Below are 17,277 nucleotides of genomic sequence, written 5' to 3' on the forward strand. Positions count from 1 at the left end.
TAGAATTCCTGAAAATACGCAGGGGTGTCACCTGGAGGGACTCCCCTGTGTCCAGGGCGGGGTCCCCGCAACTCCACCCGCACGCCCGAGCCTCCCCCGCCGGGCGGACCCTCCAGCGCGCCTGTTCCAGGGCCCCGGGGCTCCCCGCCTCCCCCGCCTCAGGCCTCACCCGACGCGCCTCTACCGTGTCCGCAGCCCCCAGGCTCCCCCTTCTCCCCACACCCGCACTCAGGTCCTCAGTTTCACCGCAAACCCAGCCTTCGGACACAAAGTCCAGGTGACACCCGGGTGCCCAGCAGCCCAAAGGGCAGTACCGAAACTTCCGGCAAAAGGTGGGCGGGCAGGGGCGCAGCCGCGGAGAACCTGTAGGCCCCGCCCCAGAGCCTTAGGCAGGAACCGCGTGGGATCCAGATTACATTTCCCACGATACTGTGAGCCAGCCGTGACGTTGTCAGGGGTGGATTTTGCAGCCTGGAGGTGGGATCAGTGGAGGTTGAGGGAAAATGGACAGATGGGCGGGGACACTGAACATGGGGGCACCAGAACTGGTTCAGGGCTGAGGTGAATAGGAAAGTAACTGGGTACCCCTTGGGGGTGAAAGGGTTAACGTCTCAGAGCTTTCACGGTATTGGCAGCGTTTGATGCTACAGACCTCTTTGATTCTTTCATCACCGCACCATCCCCCACACAGACGGCCTACACCCCCAGTTCTTGTATGCAGAAAAAGATTTTTTTTTTTTAAGTAGGGAACCTTGCTGTGTACTCTTTTTGTGTGTGTGGCGGGGGACACCCTTGCCGGCGGCCAGGGAACGAACCGGCGCTGCAGCGGCTGCGGGCAGCCTCGCAGCTCAGGGCTCAATGGTTGCGCCACCAAGGGTGGCCCCCTTGCTGTGTACTCTTATAATTGGGTTCCGGATTTGGGTTCCTCACAACCCCCCTTCTTTGTAGTTCCGAAGCTGCATCCTCAGAAGGGTGGAGCATGAAGACTCCCTGGTCAGCCATCTAGATCAAACTCCAACTAAGGCATTTCTGGTGTTTAAATTTTGCCTTCCTGGTCCCCAGAAGACCAGCAGGGGACAGTATCCTTAGACTCCATTCTATCCTTGCACAGCTGCCTTGCCCAGTATCTGCTGAAGGCCACCAAGGCTGAGCCGAAATACCCTCATTCTATTTCTTAAAAAACATCAGTGTGAGCTGCTGGCACTATCCTGGCTTTCCCCTAAATGGAATAGAGTGCCTCCATACTACCAGACACCTCCTACAAACAGCCCCATTTTAGAAGTAATTGCCTCTTCCAAAAATAACCAACTGCTGCCCAAGCCAGTGACATCATGAAATGCTTCCCTACACACACCCTGCTCTCCAGAATACTTTTTTTTCCCAGCCATTGTCATTCCTCAGTAATGTCTCAATGTATTTACATGTTGGATTAAATATATATCAAATCTAAGACAATGTGTGTTTGAAGGCCATTAAAAAATCCCTAACTGGAGTGTTTCAAAGATCCTGAAGATTGTGTTACTCCAGGTAAACTAAGGGAGAAATACAGTATGTATTCCTTAATGTAAGTAACTAAGTATTGTCTATTGTCAGTTCTGTGGAAATTTTACCCAGGGCCAATCAAGAGGAGGCCCTTAGACTAGAGAGGCATGACAATGTCTGCATGTGAAGTCAGGTGAAGAATTTATATTTCCTTGTGATCATGCAGAGTGTTATAAAGGAGTGTAGCAGGAACCTCTAAAAGAGGGTCTAGTGTCACTTCAGAGTCCCTAGAGATAGTTTTAGGCACAAAAAAATGGATGGCAAAGCACCAATATCATGAAGTGTTTGGCAAAATTCTTCAAAATACTCCAGCATTATATTAAATACACTCAACAATATCCGGGGTTACTAACAGAACAAAAAAAAGTGTGTAGTTCTTCAAAATACAGTCAAAACTATTTCAAATAAAAGGTATCTGAGAACAGAGCCTGCTAATGATGACATAACACTGTGTAGACAACCACCTTATTGTTCTCATCTGTTACTAAAAGCCTTAAAATGGAATTGGTTATTGCTGGTGAGCGACATGTTATCAAGTACCCGTCAGGATGACATTAAAAATCAGCATTATTAAAAAATATATGTATGAATATAAAGTTTACAGTCTAAGTAAGACATTCAGATACTATTGTATGCTATTTCGTAAAAGTCAGGATTCAGGCATTTAGGAAGCATTCTGGACCTTCTGATACCAGAATCCCAGAGTTAAGTGTTCAACATAGACTCTTTACTAAGCTAATGTGAATGGATAAGAATGCCATGCCCTGTTGTGAAAGTCACCTGGTCTTTCATCATGTGCCTGTGAATATTTCTTTTGGCAACATCAAATAATATTCACGATCTCTATTACTACTGTGAAAAACATCAGGACTTTAATAAACTGTCAGTGTATTCCCTAAGGAGAAAAAGATGAAATGACTTGAACTTCAGCATGTTTCTCTGACTTTTATGCCAACAATGAAGCCGATGACTCTTCTGGGTGATTTAGATAAATCTTTTGAGTCAACCACAAACAGCATATCCATTAGATTCTTCATACATGATGTATGACACCATCTTAAATTTGCCAGAGCAAGTTAGATGTGAGCAAATCCATCCATTAGAGAAGGGTCCCTTAGATGTTTAAGGCAGCAAAAATCAAACTCGACATCACATACCTATGAGAAGCCATAGAATGAAGTGATGTAGGGCTGAATTTCATTCCTCATGTCTCTTCATATCCCAAGTATGGTTGATAAAAAAGGACATAGAAAATAACTATATATGTCCCCAAACCATTGTCTTCACCTTTTGTTTTTTAAAGATTCATTTTATTTATGCATACAAGAGCTGGGGTGTAGGCCAGAGGTGTGTGTGGGGGGGGGGTGTGTGTGAGGATTCACCGAAGATGGAGTGGAGGCAGAACAGGTGGATATACAGAAATATACTGCTGAGGAGAGCAGCAGGCAAGACAGGAGAGGTCTGCTGCTCCATGTGGGTCAGCTCCCTGGACAGGAATCAAACTTGTGCTGCAGTGGTTGCCAACAGCATCAGAATGCTGCAACTTCACCCCTTGAGCCACCAGAGAGGCCTCCTGAACTTTTAAATTATACTAACATTAAGTGTTTTAATCTTGGTTTATGCTCCAAAACCATATTCTCATTTAAGGCAATGTCTGACAAGTGGAATTAACTTCTTACTGCACTGTAATGTCTTAATATGCATTTAATTTTCATCATAAATTATTCTCCTCTTTTCACTTCTTTATAAAGTTTCCAGTATGAAAATCTGGTGGTTTCAAAATATATATTTGGACAATCCATTCATCAATTTCCATTGATGGGTTTCTCTCAGTAGGCAGTCTTATGTTGAGGATGATTGGACTTCTGGATAATCACTTTGCCATTTCTGGTTAAACTGCTGGACTTATGATTAAAGAGACTAAAGTCAAAAAATGGACTTCACAATTTTAACACTTCTCTCTGAAGTGAATTTTGTGATGTAGAATAAGACCTGACTTCCACTTAAAGGCCTTGCCACATTCTTCACATTTGTAAAGTTTCTCCCCAGTATGAATTCTATGATGTTGACTAAGATTTGCCTTTTGGTTAAAGGCTTTGCCACATTCTTCACATTTGTAAGGTTTCTCCCCAGTATGAATTTTATGATGTCGAGTAAGACTTGAATTATTATTAAAAGCTTTGCCACATTCTTTACATTTGTAAGGCTTTTCCCCAGTGTGATTTCTGTAGTTGTTAGAAAGATTTGACTTGCAGTACAAGGCTCTGTCATATTCTTCACATTTATAAGGGTTTGGCCCAGTATGAATTCTGCGATGTCGAGTAAGACTTTTAATATGTTTAAAGTCTTTGCCACATTTGTTACATTTGTAAGGTTTTTTCCCAGTATGAATGTTGTTATGATCAGAAAGACTTGAGAGCCAGTTAAAGGTTTTGCCACATTCTTCACATTTGTAAGATTTCTCCCTAGTATGAATTCTATGATGTCGAGTAAGACTTGAATTATTATTAAAAGCTTTGCCACATTCTTTACATTTGTAAGGTTTTTTCCCACTATGAATTCTGTAATGCTCAGAAAGATTTGACACCCAGGTAAAGGCTTTGCCACATTCTTCACATTTGTAAGGTTTCAGCCCAGCATGAATTCTGTGATGTCGAGTAAGACTTTTAATATAATTAAAGGCTTTGCCACATTGTTCACATTTGTAAGGTTTTTCCCCAGTATGCATTCTGTGATGATGTGTAAGATTTGACTTACTGCTAAAGTCTTTGCCACATACTTCACAGTGGTAAGCTTTCTGGCCAGTATGAATTCTCTGATGCTGACGAAGACATGACTTCAGCTTAAAGGCTTTCTTACATTCTTCACATTTGTAAGGTTTCAGCCCAGTATGAATTCTATGATGTTGACTAAGCTTTGAATTAGTCTTAAAGGCTTTGCCACATTCTTTACATTTGTAAGGCTTTTCCCCAGTATGAATTTTGTAATGCTCAGAAAGATTTGACACCCAGGTAAAGGCTTTGCCACATTCTTCACATTTGTAAGGTTTCTGCCCAGTATGAATTCTATGATGTCGAGTAAGTTTTGAATTTCTATTAAAGGCTTTGCCACATTCCTTACATTTGTAAGGCTTTTCCCCCGTATGAATTTTGTAATGGTCAGAAAGACTTGAAAGCAAGCTGAAGGCTTTGCCACACTTTTCACATTTGTAAGGTTTCTCCCCAGTATGATTTCTGTGATGTCGAGTAAGATTTGACTTATACTTAAAGGCTTTGCCACATACTTCACATTGGTAAGCTTTCTGGCCAGTATGAATTCTCTGATGCTGACTGAGACTTGACTTCACCTTAAAGGTTTTCATACATTCTTCACATTTATAAGGTTTCTCACCATTATGAACTCTCTGATGCTGGGAAAGGCAACACAAACTTACAAAGGTTTTACCACAGTCTAGACACATGTAAGGCTTTTCTCCAGTATGACTCCTTAGATGTCGAGTCGGCTGTGAATGCCGACAAAAGCCTTTAACACGCTCTTCACGTTTGTGCCGTTTCTTTCTCTGATGTTCAGTAAGTCTTGAGCAGCATTTGTTAGCTTTGCCATATTCTTTACAATTGTAAGGTTTCTCATGAATTGTCTGATATTGGAGAAGTTTTGAGGACTCCTCAATATGCTCTCGTGTAGATTTTTCATCTACCTTTTTAATCAGAGGATGTTGAGAATGATTTGACTGAACGTTTAAACCTATCCCACGGTGACAATGTTTTGAATAATCATTTCCATTATGGACAAGGGGACTATCCAAGTGTTCCAATATTCCTCTCTGAGAATGTATCTTGGTAAAACTATCACATGGGTCTTTGCTAACAGAAATGTATTTTTCTATACATGCAAGAGACATAAAATGGAGTCTTACCCAACATGGTTTACATGCTGGATCAGTTCCTGCAGGAAGAATTTTACTATGGATAATTGTTCCTGCTTGGCAATCTTCATCGCAATAACCATTGTGCCCTTCACATGCCTCTTGACATGTCCGGTCTTTCAGTAATTGTAAATTCTCAAAGGTGTCAATTCCATCATCTCCCGGTCCCACATTTAGGAACAAATCTTCTCTGCCTGACTGTTGCATGGAGACATGGTCGTCTTGAGAAGACATGGCTGTGAGACAGCAAGGAATAATCACTCCACTTACAGCACTCAAAAAAAAAAAAAATATTTTAACTATTTAATATATAAAGCTAATACCAAATAAAGAGCCCCGGCATGATGTTAGACAGGTAACATCAGCACTAGCTAGCAACACATATGCCTACGAAAAGGTCATGTCCTCAGGAAAAGATAAATACATAGCAAATACACAGAAAACGGCATGATATATAATCCTACAGCAAAAATAGTTTCTGCTTGAGAATTTGGATAGATGGCACCAAAAAAAAATAGAACTATGTAGTAGAATACAAATATAATGAGACATAATTCGTGATGTCCATAGGGATAGAAATGGTAAACAGCTGAGTTTTGGTATGCGGTTGAATTTACATTGTTTTCAGTTTAGATAAGGCTGTCATAACTTTTCAACATGTTGTCTAATCCCCATTGTGACAAAAAAGATACCAGTAAAATACATGGAAAAGGAAATGAAAACGAGAATGATGTTATTATGTGTAATAGGTTGGGTGACAATGCTTTACAATGTTTGTAAATAATATTACAAACCAATATACCTCAATTAGTATATGATGTGTGAGCAATTGGAGGGAAATCACCAACAAGAAAGGAGAGAGGAATAATACGGAGATGCACTAGGGAGGAAATGAGGTATAAAGAAGCTGAGAATACAGGAATCATTTTCTAATAAAGTTAATGCCTCCCTTGCAGAAATACTTTGTGTGTAAATTAATTAAAAGCCCGCATGAAAATGACAAATGTGTCTGAAGGAATTAAAAATAAGACCAATTCAATCGTACCTATATGAAACTCAACAAAGACTGTAGTGCACCACGTGGAATGTAAGTATGGAACTAGATTCTGTGAAAACATGATTATGAAAATGGAGTGTTGACTAATGATAAAGGACTGATCACAAAAATGTACAAAAAGCCAATGAGACTCAACAAAAACTAAGAAAATAATCCAGTCAAAAAATGGGCAGAAGAGGGCCTCCCTGGTGGCGCAGCGGGTTGAGCGCCACGCCATGAAGCTGTCCGCAGCCTCTGCAGCACAGGTTCGATTTCCGGCCAGCCAGGGAGATTCCCACACAGCACAGAAGCCATCTGCAGTGTCTTCAGTCCTTCTGCTTGTTCTGCTCCCCGCTCTGACTCTGGTGAATCCTCTCACACTCCCGTGCCTCTGGCCTGTGCCCCAGTCTTGTACAAAAATAAATCTTTAAAAAAAAAAAAAAAAAAAGGCCAGGAAAGCTAAAAAGAAACTTCTCCAAAGATGTAATGCAAATGACCAAGAGGCATATGAAAAAATGTTCAACATCACCTGTAATCAGGGAAATGCAAATCAAAACTACAATGAGATACCATCTCACACCAGTGAGAATGGCACATATTAAAAAAATTGGCAGCAACAAATGTTGGCAAGGATGTGGAGAAAAAGGAACTCTCCTGCACTGTTGCTGGGAGTGCAAACTGGTCCAACCACTATGGAAAGATGTGTGGAGATTCCTCAACCTACTAAAGATAGAGATTCCATATGATCCAACAATTCCACTCCTTGGTATTTACCGAAATGACATAGAAACATTAATTCCAAAGGGCACCTGCACCCCTATGGTTATAGCAGCACTATTTACAATAGCTAAGCTTTGGAAACAACCCAACTGCCCAAAAATAGATGACTGGATCAAGAAGATGTGGTACATATACACCATGGAATATTACTCAGCAATCAAAAAAGATAAACTCGTACAATTTGCAACATGGATGGAGATGGAAGGGATCATGCTCAGCGAAATAAGCCAGAAAGAAAAACAAAAATACCAGATGGTCTCACTCATAGCAGGAATCTAGAAAACCTAAATAAGGGACCAGGAAGAAGAATAACTATAATAAAGAAAAAATCAAAATCAACAAGCAACTATAAACCAGAGACACACTATGTGGGTGTGGTGAGGAGAGGAGGGATTGGGGAGAAAATAAGGGGGGGTGCAACTGTATGGGGAATATAAAAAAAAAAAGAAAATGGAGTGTTGATGACACTAATATCAAAATAATATAATCTGAGTCTACAGCATCACAGAATGAAAAGAATGCCCCAAGAAAATAAAAGAAAAGTACATGTATTGGGAAGCATTGTAATACTACATACACACTAACATGAGGTCCTGAATGTGTGCAGCACACAAAGACAGACCTGAATGCAGAACAGCAGAACAATAAAATCAAGGAGAGGTTCAAGCCCCATTTACAACTGGAAGGGAAATAATGATATAAATTCAAGAACTTGAGTTGACAAACAGGGGTGAAAAACAATTCTGAAAGGATTATGTGGGGCCTCCTTGGTGGTGCAAGGGGTTAATATGCAATCTATGAAGCTGTCTGCAGCCTCTGCAGCAAGGGTTCGATCCCTGGCCAGACAGGGAGCAAACTACATGGTGCAGGAGACCTCTCTTGACTTGCCCATTGCTCCCCACGGCAGTGTATTTCAGTCGATCTGCCTGTTCTCTTTCCTAACCTGTCTCTGATGAATCCTCTCACCCCCTGCACCTCAGGCCTGTACCCCAGCTCTTGTGTGCATAAATGGATGAATCTTGAAAAAAAGAAAAGGCAGATGTGGTATATACACAGGATGGACTACTACTGAGCTATGAAAAAGGACACATCGGACCATTTGGAACAACAAGGATGGAATGCTGGGGAAGGATTATGCTCAGTGAAATGAATCAGGAGAAAGACTTACTAGATAAATTCACTCCTGTTTGGACTTTGGAGAAAGAAAGCAAAGAAACTGACAATACAAACCAAAATAAAGTCCAGAAATAGGATTGCAGAATGCAAGGTACGGAAGAGGGAGGGTCAGTGGGTGTGGGTACGAAGTGGGAGGGGATTCAAAATCTATGGAGAAGCCCACAATGCACTGGTGGTGGGTGTGGTACTGCAGACATCTGAGGAGATGAGAATCTATTCCCTGAATCACGTAGAGCAAGGTAACCCTGAATCACCAAATCCTTGACTCCAAAAAACTAAGAAATACTGAGAAAACATTAAAACGAAGCAAACTCCCCAAAATATGTGGGATTCAGAAAACAATACCAAGAGGTAAATTTAAAGCATTAAACAATTACACTAGCAATAAGAGGGATCTCAGCTGAGGAACATAACTTCACACCTCAAGGTATTAGAAAAAAAACAATGTAAGCTCCATATTGGCAGAAAGGAAGACATTTAAAAAGAAATAAGAAGGGCCTCCCCGGTGGCGCAGTGGTTAAGCGCTGGGTTGCAAAGATGCCCCCAGCCTCTGCAGTGCCGGTTCGATCCCTGGCTGCCGGCGAGGGTACCACATGGCACTCAGACCTCTCCTGCCGCCCACTACTCCCCTCAGCAGTGTACTACTTCGGTCTGCCTGTTCTGCTCTCCAGTCTGGCTCTGGTGAATTCTCTCACCCTCCCGCACTTCTGACTGTACCCCAGTGCTTGTATAAATAAATAAACAAATCTTTTTTAAAAAATAAATAAATAAGTAAGAAATACATGAATGTAAAATCATGGCCAAAAAGCAGGAGCTCCTCTATGAGAGGGAGTCTGGATTTTGAAAGATCAATAAAACTGACAAAACCTTAGCTCAATTCAGTAAGAAGGAAAGACAGAGGACTCAAGTGTCAGGAAGGAGACCCCCCCCCTCCGCCCGCCACCAGGGAGAGCAAGACTAAGACTCCACGACAAAATAAGAGCATGTCTGCAACCCCAGAAACAGAAATTCCCAAACAAATTTTAGGATGCTTTCCTGTTGACCACTGTACCTCCCACCTGTGTCATCTGCTGGATTCATTCCACCTACCTGGGAGGATGACAGAATTTGCACTTCTCTTCACATCCCAGGGCTCCATCTTTTGCTCCCACAAGATGACCAGGTCAGGTTTAGACACAGCAAGACCTGTTTATTAGGACAGGTGATATAAGATGAACAATCACCTGGAGATTCTCAAATTCCCAATACAATATAGTATTGTGCTCAGTAGAGAGGAAAGTATACAAGGTTCCAGAAAAGGATTGCTGCAAATACTTTTTCTGACAGCACCTTTATCAGAAATCATTGAAATTTTCATATCCCAAGAACCGTATCTAGACCTGAGTCCTGGAATGTGGTAGAAGCTGGGATTGTAGCATATAGCAGTTAAAGCAGAGATTTTCTTGAATGAGCACTAATAGAGACAGCAAGTTGCATATCACCCCTAAGAGAGGTTTCAGTCATGATGAAACAGCATGAGACTTTCTTTCCAACAAACCCACAGTTTTTCCTTAAAGTAGGGATCTAAATGTACCCATAAATCTGGACATCCCAGGAGCATACCCACACACAGCACAGGAAACGCTAAGGGCAGATGAGGAAATCTGGAGGGATGTTCTCCTCACCCAACGACACCATATTTTTGTAGGTCTCTAACATGACATCCCGATACAATTTCCACTGTGCCTGATCCAGGCAGTCCTGCTCCTCCCGGGAGAATTCTATGGCCACATCTCTGAAGGTCAAGGGTTCCTGAAATCAAAATATACAATTACCACATGGCCAACAGCAGAGCTCTGAACAGGATATGAGGTGAAAAGACAGTTTTTAGGAGCCCCCAGGGTGGCACAAGGGCTTCAGTCTTAACACTATGAAGCTATGACAACCACTGAAGGACGAGTTTGATCCCTGGTCAGGGATATGACTCACATGGCACAGCAGACCTCTCCTGTCTCACCCGCTGCTCCCCTCAGCAGTGTATTTCAATAGACCTGCCTGTTCTGCTCCCCACTATCTCTGATGAATCATCTCATCCCCCCAATCTCCCTCACCTCTGGCCTGTGCCCCAGCAATTTATGTATAAATAAATAAATCTTTTTATTTTTAAAAAAAAAGGAAGACCTGGTTCTGAATGAGAAGAATGCCCTTACCCAGTGAGATCCGAGTTTACACAGTAACAGTCTAATGCACCCACTGAGCACAGAGGATCATTTATGCCCACGAACCACCGTGGATGCTATAATTTCATGATGTCAAATCTGACCCAAGGGCACATATTTGTACAGCAAGGAGGCAGGACAATTGGAAAATTCATAGTAGAAACTGAGCTGAAAGACTGGAAGAAAATTGAAGGCAATGATGAAATACTAAGCAAAGCAAAAACAACACAACAACAAATAGCCAATCATATTTGAACCCTTAGGGTCCATTATATATGTTGACTATTTTATAATTTTTAAAACTGAATACATGACAACTTTTTTGTTTATTTCTCTGAAAGTATAAACAAATTATGAAAAGAATGTATGTGAAATGACTGGCATTTACACTGACATTCACACCAAAAAGAATGAAATAACTGATTATTTCATTAAAGTTAAACAGGAAGAACCTGAACACTGAAAATTATAAAACTCTATTAAAGGAAATAAAACATACAAAGAAATAGAAAGACATCCTGTGCTCCTAGGTGGGAAGAACTAACATCATAAAGGACTTTATTGTCCAGAGCAATTTACAAATTTAATCAATACCTATCCACACATCAAGGAGGTTTGTTGTAAGGAAACATAACAATCACCACATTAATAGCAACCCACAGAAGGTCCCAAATAGCCAAATATCTTGAGAGAAAAGAAGAAAATGGAGACTCCCTGGTGGTGCAGGTGGCTGAGCGCAGCGCTGTGAAGCCTGCACTGCCTCTGCACTGCTGGTTCCATCCCCACTGGCCTCGGAGCAACCCACATGGTGAGCAGACCTCTCCTGTCTCACCCACTGCTCCCCTCAGCAATATATTTCGTCAGTCTGCCTGTTCCCCGCTCTGTCTCTGGTGAATCCTCGCACTCTCCCGGGCATCTGGCCTGTGCCCTGGCTCTTGTATAAATAAAAGAAATCTTTTTAAACCTTTAAAAAAAAAAAAAAAGTACTGGGAGCCACGCTACTCATGTGTCTGACAAAGGTCCGGGCATGGGGCAGATTTCTGAAAAGTCAGGAATCTCTTTAGCTGACTCCTAGATTCTTCTCATTTGTTTATGGCTAGTTTCTACCATTGTTAAAATACGCATTTAAAAGTAAAACTGCAAATACTGTTTAATCAATTACTGAATAACCAAATTGATGGCAAATGGCACTGCATGATATAAATGTTACATTTTTTAATAAAATTAGTAGTTCTCTGCCAAAAGGCAGTAATTCAACATCTGGCCTTACATTAACAAAGTGAAAAAACTTCTGGGAACAAAAGGCTGTAAACATCTCTCAGGCTAATTCCCCTAGATGTAACAATTGATATGGTAGCTGTTAAGAGTATGCATTCAAGAATAAGTTAACAACAATTTTGTGACTGGTTAAGCTAATAACCATGGCAGCACAAATAATGCATTTGGAAATAGTCAGTGTTACAACTACTGATATGTCACGTATTTACCATTTCAAAAACCAAAAGCTATAACCATCTCCAGCCCTGCCCCTGATGAAATATTTGTAGTTCCTTAAAACAACAACCAGCAATCTTACAGAAAATGGAAATTTCCCTTGATCTTAAAGTTAGATAAGGAAACTAGGCTGACTAGATAAGTACAGAAGTAATAGGTAGAAAACTCTTTTGTTAGATTAGGAAAGTTCTTCCCTTAATTGAGAGCTGGAGCTAGGAAAGAGTCAGTGTGGCTTGCCTGGCATTAAAGCCCTCCAAGCCCTTGGTTCCTCAATATCGAATCAATATTAAAACAATATACTATAGGGCCTCCCCAGTGGCGCAGAGGTTGAGCGCTGGGTTGCGAAGCTGCCCGCGGCCTCTGCGGCGCCAGTTCGATCCCCGGCTGCTCCCCGGCCACAGGAGGAGGGCCCCACATGGCGCGCAGACCTCTCCTGCCGCCCGCTGCTCCCCTCAGCAGTGTACTTCAGTCCTTCTGCCTGCTCTGCTCCCCGCTCTGGCTTTGGCGAATTCTCTCACCCTCCCGGGCTTCTGACTGTACCCAGTGCATGTATAAACAAAAACAAACAAACAAATAAATAAATAAACATGCCTCTATTAAAAAAAAAAAAAAAACGGGAAATTTAGATTTAATAAAAAAAAAATATACTATAGATGATTTCTTTATAATAGCCTTCTGTTTTTTGCTTTAATCATTTGGTTATATGTTAGTCTAAACTTCATAGGTTAGTTAGAAAATATCCCTTTGTCTCCCTTCCCCCAGGTAACCTGTCCTTTGTTTCCCCTAGCCCTTAGTTAATCATTCACCATGGCAAACATAGAAATGTTAGTTGCAGTTACATAGGCTTTTTGCTAGTAATATAACTGTTGGGTTGTTTAAAGTAAATAACTATTTTAAGAACATTTGTTAGCAACTGTGCCTTCTTTAAGACAAAGAATAATAAATGTCACAACCACTGCAGGATGGCAAACAGACCTTTGGCTGCTCTTGAAAAACATGTGATGATTGTTATCTTCCTACCTTAATGCATATGCTCATGCACTCACAATTTGTCTTAGTATAAATAAAGAACTGCTGAGACCCTCAGCAGGACGATGCCTGCACCCTGCACCCTGATCCAGTGTCCACATCTCCTCATTCCCCCTGCCCCGCATTTTCTACAATTACGCCAACGCCTTGCCATCCTTCAGGAACCCCTGACACCCAGGCTGCTGCGGCTGGCTCGCAGCAAAAAAGAAAAAGAAAAGAAGAAAATGTAACTATCACACTTCCTGACTTCAAAATATATATAACACCAACAGTAATCAGAACACATTTTACAGGCCTCCCCTGGTGGCGCAGGAAGTTGAGCACAGCACTGTGAAGCTGTCCGCAGCCTCCGCAGCACCAGTTTGATCCTGGCCAGCCAGCGAGGGTCCCACATGGCCCAGCAGACCTCTCCTGTTGTGCCTGCTGCTCCCCTCAGCAGTGTTTCAATAGATATGCCTATTTTGCTCCCTACTCTGTCTCTGGTGAATGTACTCAGCCCCACACCTCAGGCCTGCACCCCAGCTCTTGTATGAATAAATCTTTAAATAACAAAAGAATTTTAAAATAAAAATAAATAAAACAAAATTTATAATGTTGCCATCCAATCTGAGAAACCAACCAATGAGTCAATTAAAAACAGGCAAAGGAACTAAATAAACACTTCGCTAAAGAAGAAATTCTGAGGTCCAACAGACATAGGAATGTTCACTTTAATTTATTGTAATAAAAATGTAAATTAAAACCACACTGAAATGCCACCTCACCCCTTGAAAATGGCCCAAACAAAAAAGAGTGAAATTAACAACGTTGGAGAGGGTGCAGAGAAAAAGGAGCTCTCACCCACAGCTGGCGGCCACGAGAGTGGTACAGTCCCTGCAGATAATGGTGCAGAGATTTAAGAAAAAAAAAAAAGGAAACTCCATATAATCAGCAATACTTCCATAAGTTATTTATACAAACGTGAAAATTCATTACAGAAAGGTTCATCTACACCTATGAACAGAGGAGCAGTGTTCCTAACTGCAGAGCCAAGCTAAAGAAAACAAATCACTCACCACAGATTTATTCATTGCTGCTCTCACAAATGCCTAAGGACTCTGGAAGTGGTGCTGGGAGAGGTGAATGGAATCCAGCAAGAGAGGCAGCTCACACCTGGGTCCTGGAGTGTCCTGGTCCAGAGCTCCCCTCACTGCCTGGGAGAGACCAGAGAGTCACTCATGTGACAGCCATGTTCACACTTGAGAAGGGGCAGGAAAGGACCTACAAGTCCATTACTGGTAGAAAGTTTCAAAATGATTAATCACTTAAAAAAAAATTGATCACGGGCCTCCCTGGTGGCGCAAGGGGTTAAGACACAATCCATGAAGATATCCGCAGCCACTGCAGCACAAGTTGGATCCCGTTGGCCAGGGAGCTATCCACATGGCACAGCGGACCTCACCTGTCTCGCCCGCTACTCCCCTCAGCAGTGTATTACAGTCAGTCTGTTCTGTTCCCCACTCCGTCTCTGGTGAATCCTCTCACACACCCCCACACTTCAGGGCTGTACCCCAGTTCTTGTATGCATAAATAACTTTAAAAAAAATTGGTCACAATTTCAAAGGAAATGATGCACCTAATGCACGTTTTTGGTAGGAAATTCCCAGAAATGGTTCCGTGAGCACTGCTTCCCCAGATTCCTTTCCTTGTACAACCCCCTAGACAATGACTTGGATTTGAGCTGGGATGTTCGCCCAAAGCAAATCAGTGCGCAAGCGCTCAGGTTTAAAAGCACTTTTCCAGGGGTTGTGCTTCTGGGACACTGTCTCCTGGGGAGACACCCGGGGTTAACCGGTCAGGGCACACGGCTGAGCGAAAACCACGGCAATCCCCCCCAAAAGGAAGGTAAATTGTTAACCCAACCAGCCTCAGTCAGGGCATAGGATAACAACAGCCTCCTGTGTCATCAGGCAACACCGCGTAAGTGACGGGAAAAGCCCAAAATTCAGAACCATGGTGGGCCTCCCCTGGTGGCGTAGCGGTTGAGCGCTGGGCTGGGAAGCTGCCCCCATCCTCTGCAGCGCTGGTTTGATCCCCGGCCACCAGCAAGGGTCACACATGGCGCGCAGACCTCTCCTGCCGCCCGCTGCTCCCCTCAGCACTTCACCTCGTCAGTCTAACTGTTCTGTTCCCCGCTCTGGCTCTGGTGAATTTTCTCACCCTCCTGCACTTCTGACTGTACCCAGTGCTTGTATAAATAAATAAATAATTCCTTAAAAAAAATTCAGAACCATCATCTTCCAGCAATAAAACTGCGGGCGTGTTTGCTGAAAGGCAGTAAACTTGGGTGGATCTTTACAGAGAAAAAGTTCAACGAACCCCGTAAAACCACACTCCGGCTTTCTAACAATTCACGGGAGCGGGAAATTCTAAAATTCCACGACCAAACAATCAACAGAACGTCACAATCGCACCAGAACTCCTGAAAATACGCAGGGGTGTCACCTGGGGGGACTCCCCTGTGTCCAGGGCGGGGTCCCCGCAACTCCACCCGCACGCCCGAGCCTCCCCCGCCGGGCGGACCCTCCCGCGCGCCTGTTCCAGGGCCCCGGGGCTCCCCCCCTCCCCCGCCTCAGGCCTCACCCGACGCGCCTCTACCGTGTCCGCAGCCCCCGGGCTCCCCCTTCTCCCCACACCCGCACTCAGGTCCTCAGTTTCACCGCAAACCCAGCCTTCAGACACAAAGTCAGCGCCCAACCCGCGGTCGGCGGCAGCAACGACAGCGCAGGGTCCCGCGCCTCCCGGAAGGAGGGGGAGGACGCGGGGCCGCACCTGCGCAGACCAACCCGGAAGCCCCTTCCCAGAGCCCTTTTGCGGGAACCGCGTGTCCTCGGGCGACTACATTCCCCACAATCCTGTGCGCTGCCCGTCAGGGACCGTCTGGGCGCGCGTCTTCGCCTTGGGGCTCAAGGACATACGAGGTGGCGGGGCCAGGTGGGCGCAGCCCCTCAGATTGCTCTGAAAGGGAACTGCTAAGAAAAAGAAATCTTTCCCTGTTAAGAGTCATAGACCTGTAAATGTAAAGTAAATAACAAGTTTGCTTCCTTAATAAGCATATCTAAACAAGGTCTGGCAGCCCACCAAGCTGATAGATCTCCAAGGCCATCCTCAAAGATCTCTGTCCTTCCCCTTTTCCTGTGTCAAGAATTTGTATGCTAACTAACCAACTTTATCAATGTAAAGTGCTTGTGTAGAAAAGAAACTCTTTGGCTCTAGACCAGGGCTCAGACCTTATGGGACTACCCAGGTCTGAGACCTCAAGCATTAGTAACAAAGCTTTCCTGACCTCACCATTCCTAAAGTACTGCTTGTTCTTCCCCTGCCTGGGTAAAAGGCTAGAATTTATTTCTGCAAACAGTTCCAGGCACAGGAACTGAGTCAGGTTGGCGAGGAAAAGGAGGGGTCCTTGCTTTGATCCCAAAGAAGTGGGTTCCTCTTACTTTGCCCTCCCTCTGTGCTTGAGGAGCTGCATCCCCAGGAGGGTGTTATGGGCACACTTCCTGTTCAGCATCTTGAATAAACTCCATGTAAAGGCGTTTCTCTGTGGCAGTTTTGCCTTTTGGGCGCCAGTGAGAGACCAAGTGCAGAGGCTCCCAGTAGGGACTGTGTACCCTCAGACCCCATTTTTTCTATCCATTGTGTGAGGGTTCAGAGCTGCTGGAGGCCACCAAGTTGAGCCAGGGTTCCCTCCGCCTTTTCTTAAGTCTGCTCACAGTCTCCTCATTTCTCGCTAAATGGTTTTTACTGACATTTTCCATCTTGTCAGGTCCATTTTAAGAGTTATCGGCTGATCAAAAACAAAGCAACTGCTGCCCGAGCCCACTGCTAGCACTGCCTGCCTCTGATGGACTTGCGGCCCAGACACACACGCTCTCTTCCCACACATTCTGTCATTCCTAAGTAATGTCTCCTAACATCTTTACATGTGGCATTTAATATGTATCACAGCCATGAGAACGTGTTCATTCTATTGGCCATGAAAAGGGACTGTTCAAAGAAATAGGATACAATTTTATAGGTCCTGATTGAGAATTTGCTGGGTATTGCTTCTAATTATA

General features: G+C 43.4%; 1 protein-coding gene across 1 annotated transcript; it reads right to left on the reverse strand.

The window, feature by feature from the left end:
• Positions 1-211: 211 nt before the first annotated feature.
• Positions 212-15,978, reverse strand: LOC119251064 (zinc finger protein 345-like). The gene is made up of 5 exons (XM_054698431.1): positions 15,856-15,978; positions 14,236-14,373; positions 10,124-10,250; positions 9,549-9,644; positions 212-5,703 (listed from the first exon to the last, which is right to left on the reverse strand). Exons 2-5 carry the CDS (start codon positions 14,248-14,250, stop codon positions 3,491-3,493), a joined length of 2,451 nt encoding a protein of 816 aa, XP_054554406.1. The 5' UTR covers positions 14,251-14,373; positions 15,856-15,978; the 3' UTR covers positions 212-3,490.
• Between the last annotated feature and the right edge of the window lie 1,299 nt (positions 15,979-17,277).

The sequence above is a fragment of the Talpa occidentalis genome, unplaced genomic scaffold, assembly GCF_014898055.3.
Source record: "Talpa occidentalis isolate TD23 unplaced genomic scaffold, MPIMG_talOcc4v2.1 talOcc4.2, whole genome shotgun sequence".
NCBI classification, from domain to species: Eukaryota; Metazoa; Chordata; class Mammalia; order Eulipotyphla; family Talpidae; genus Talpa; species Talpa occidentalis.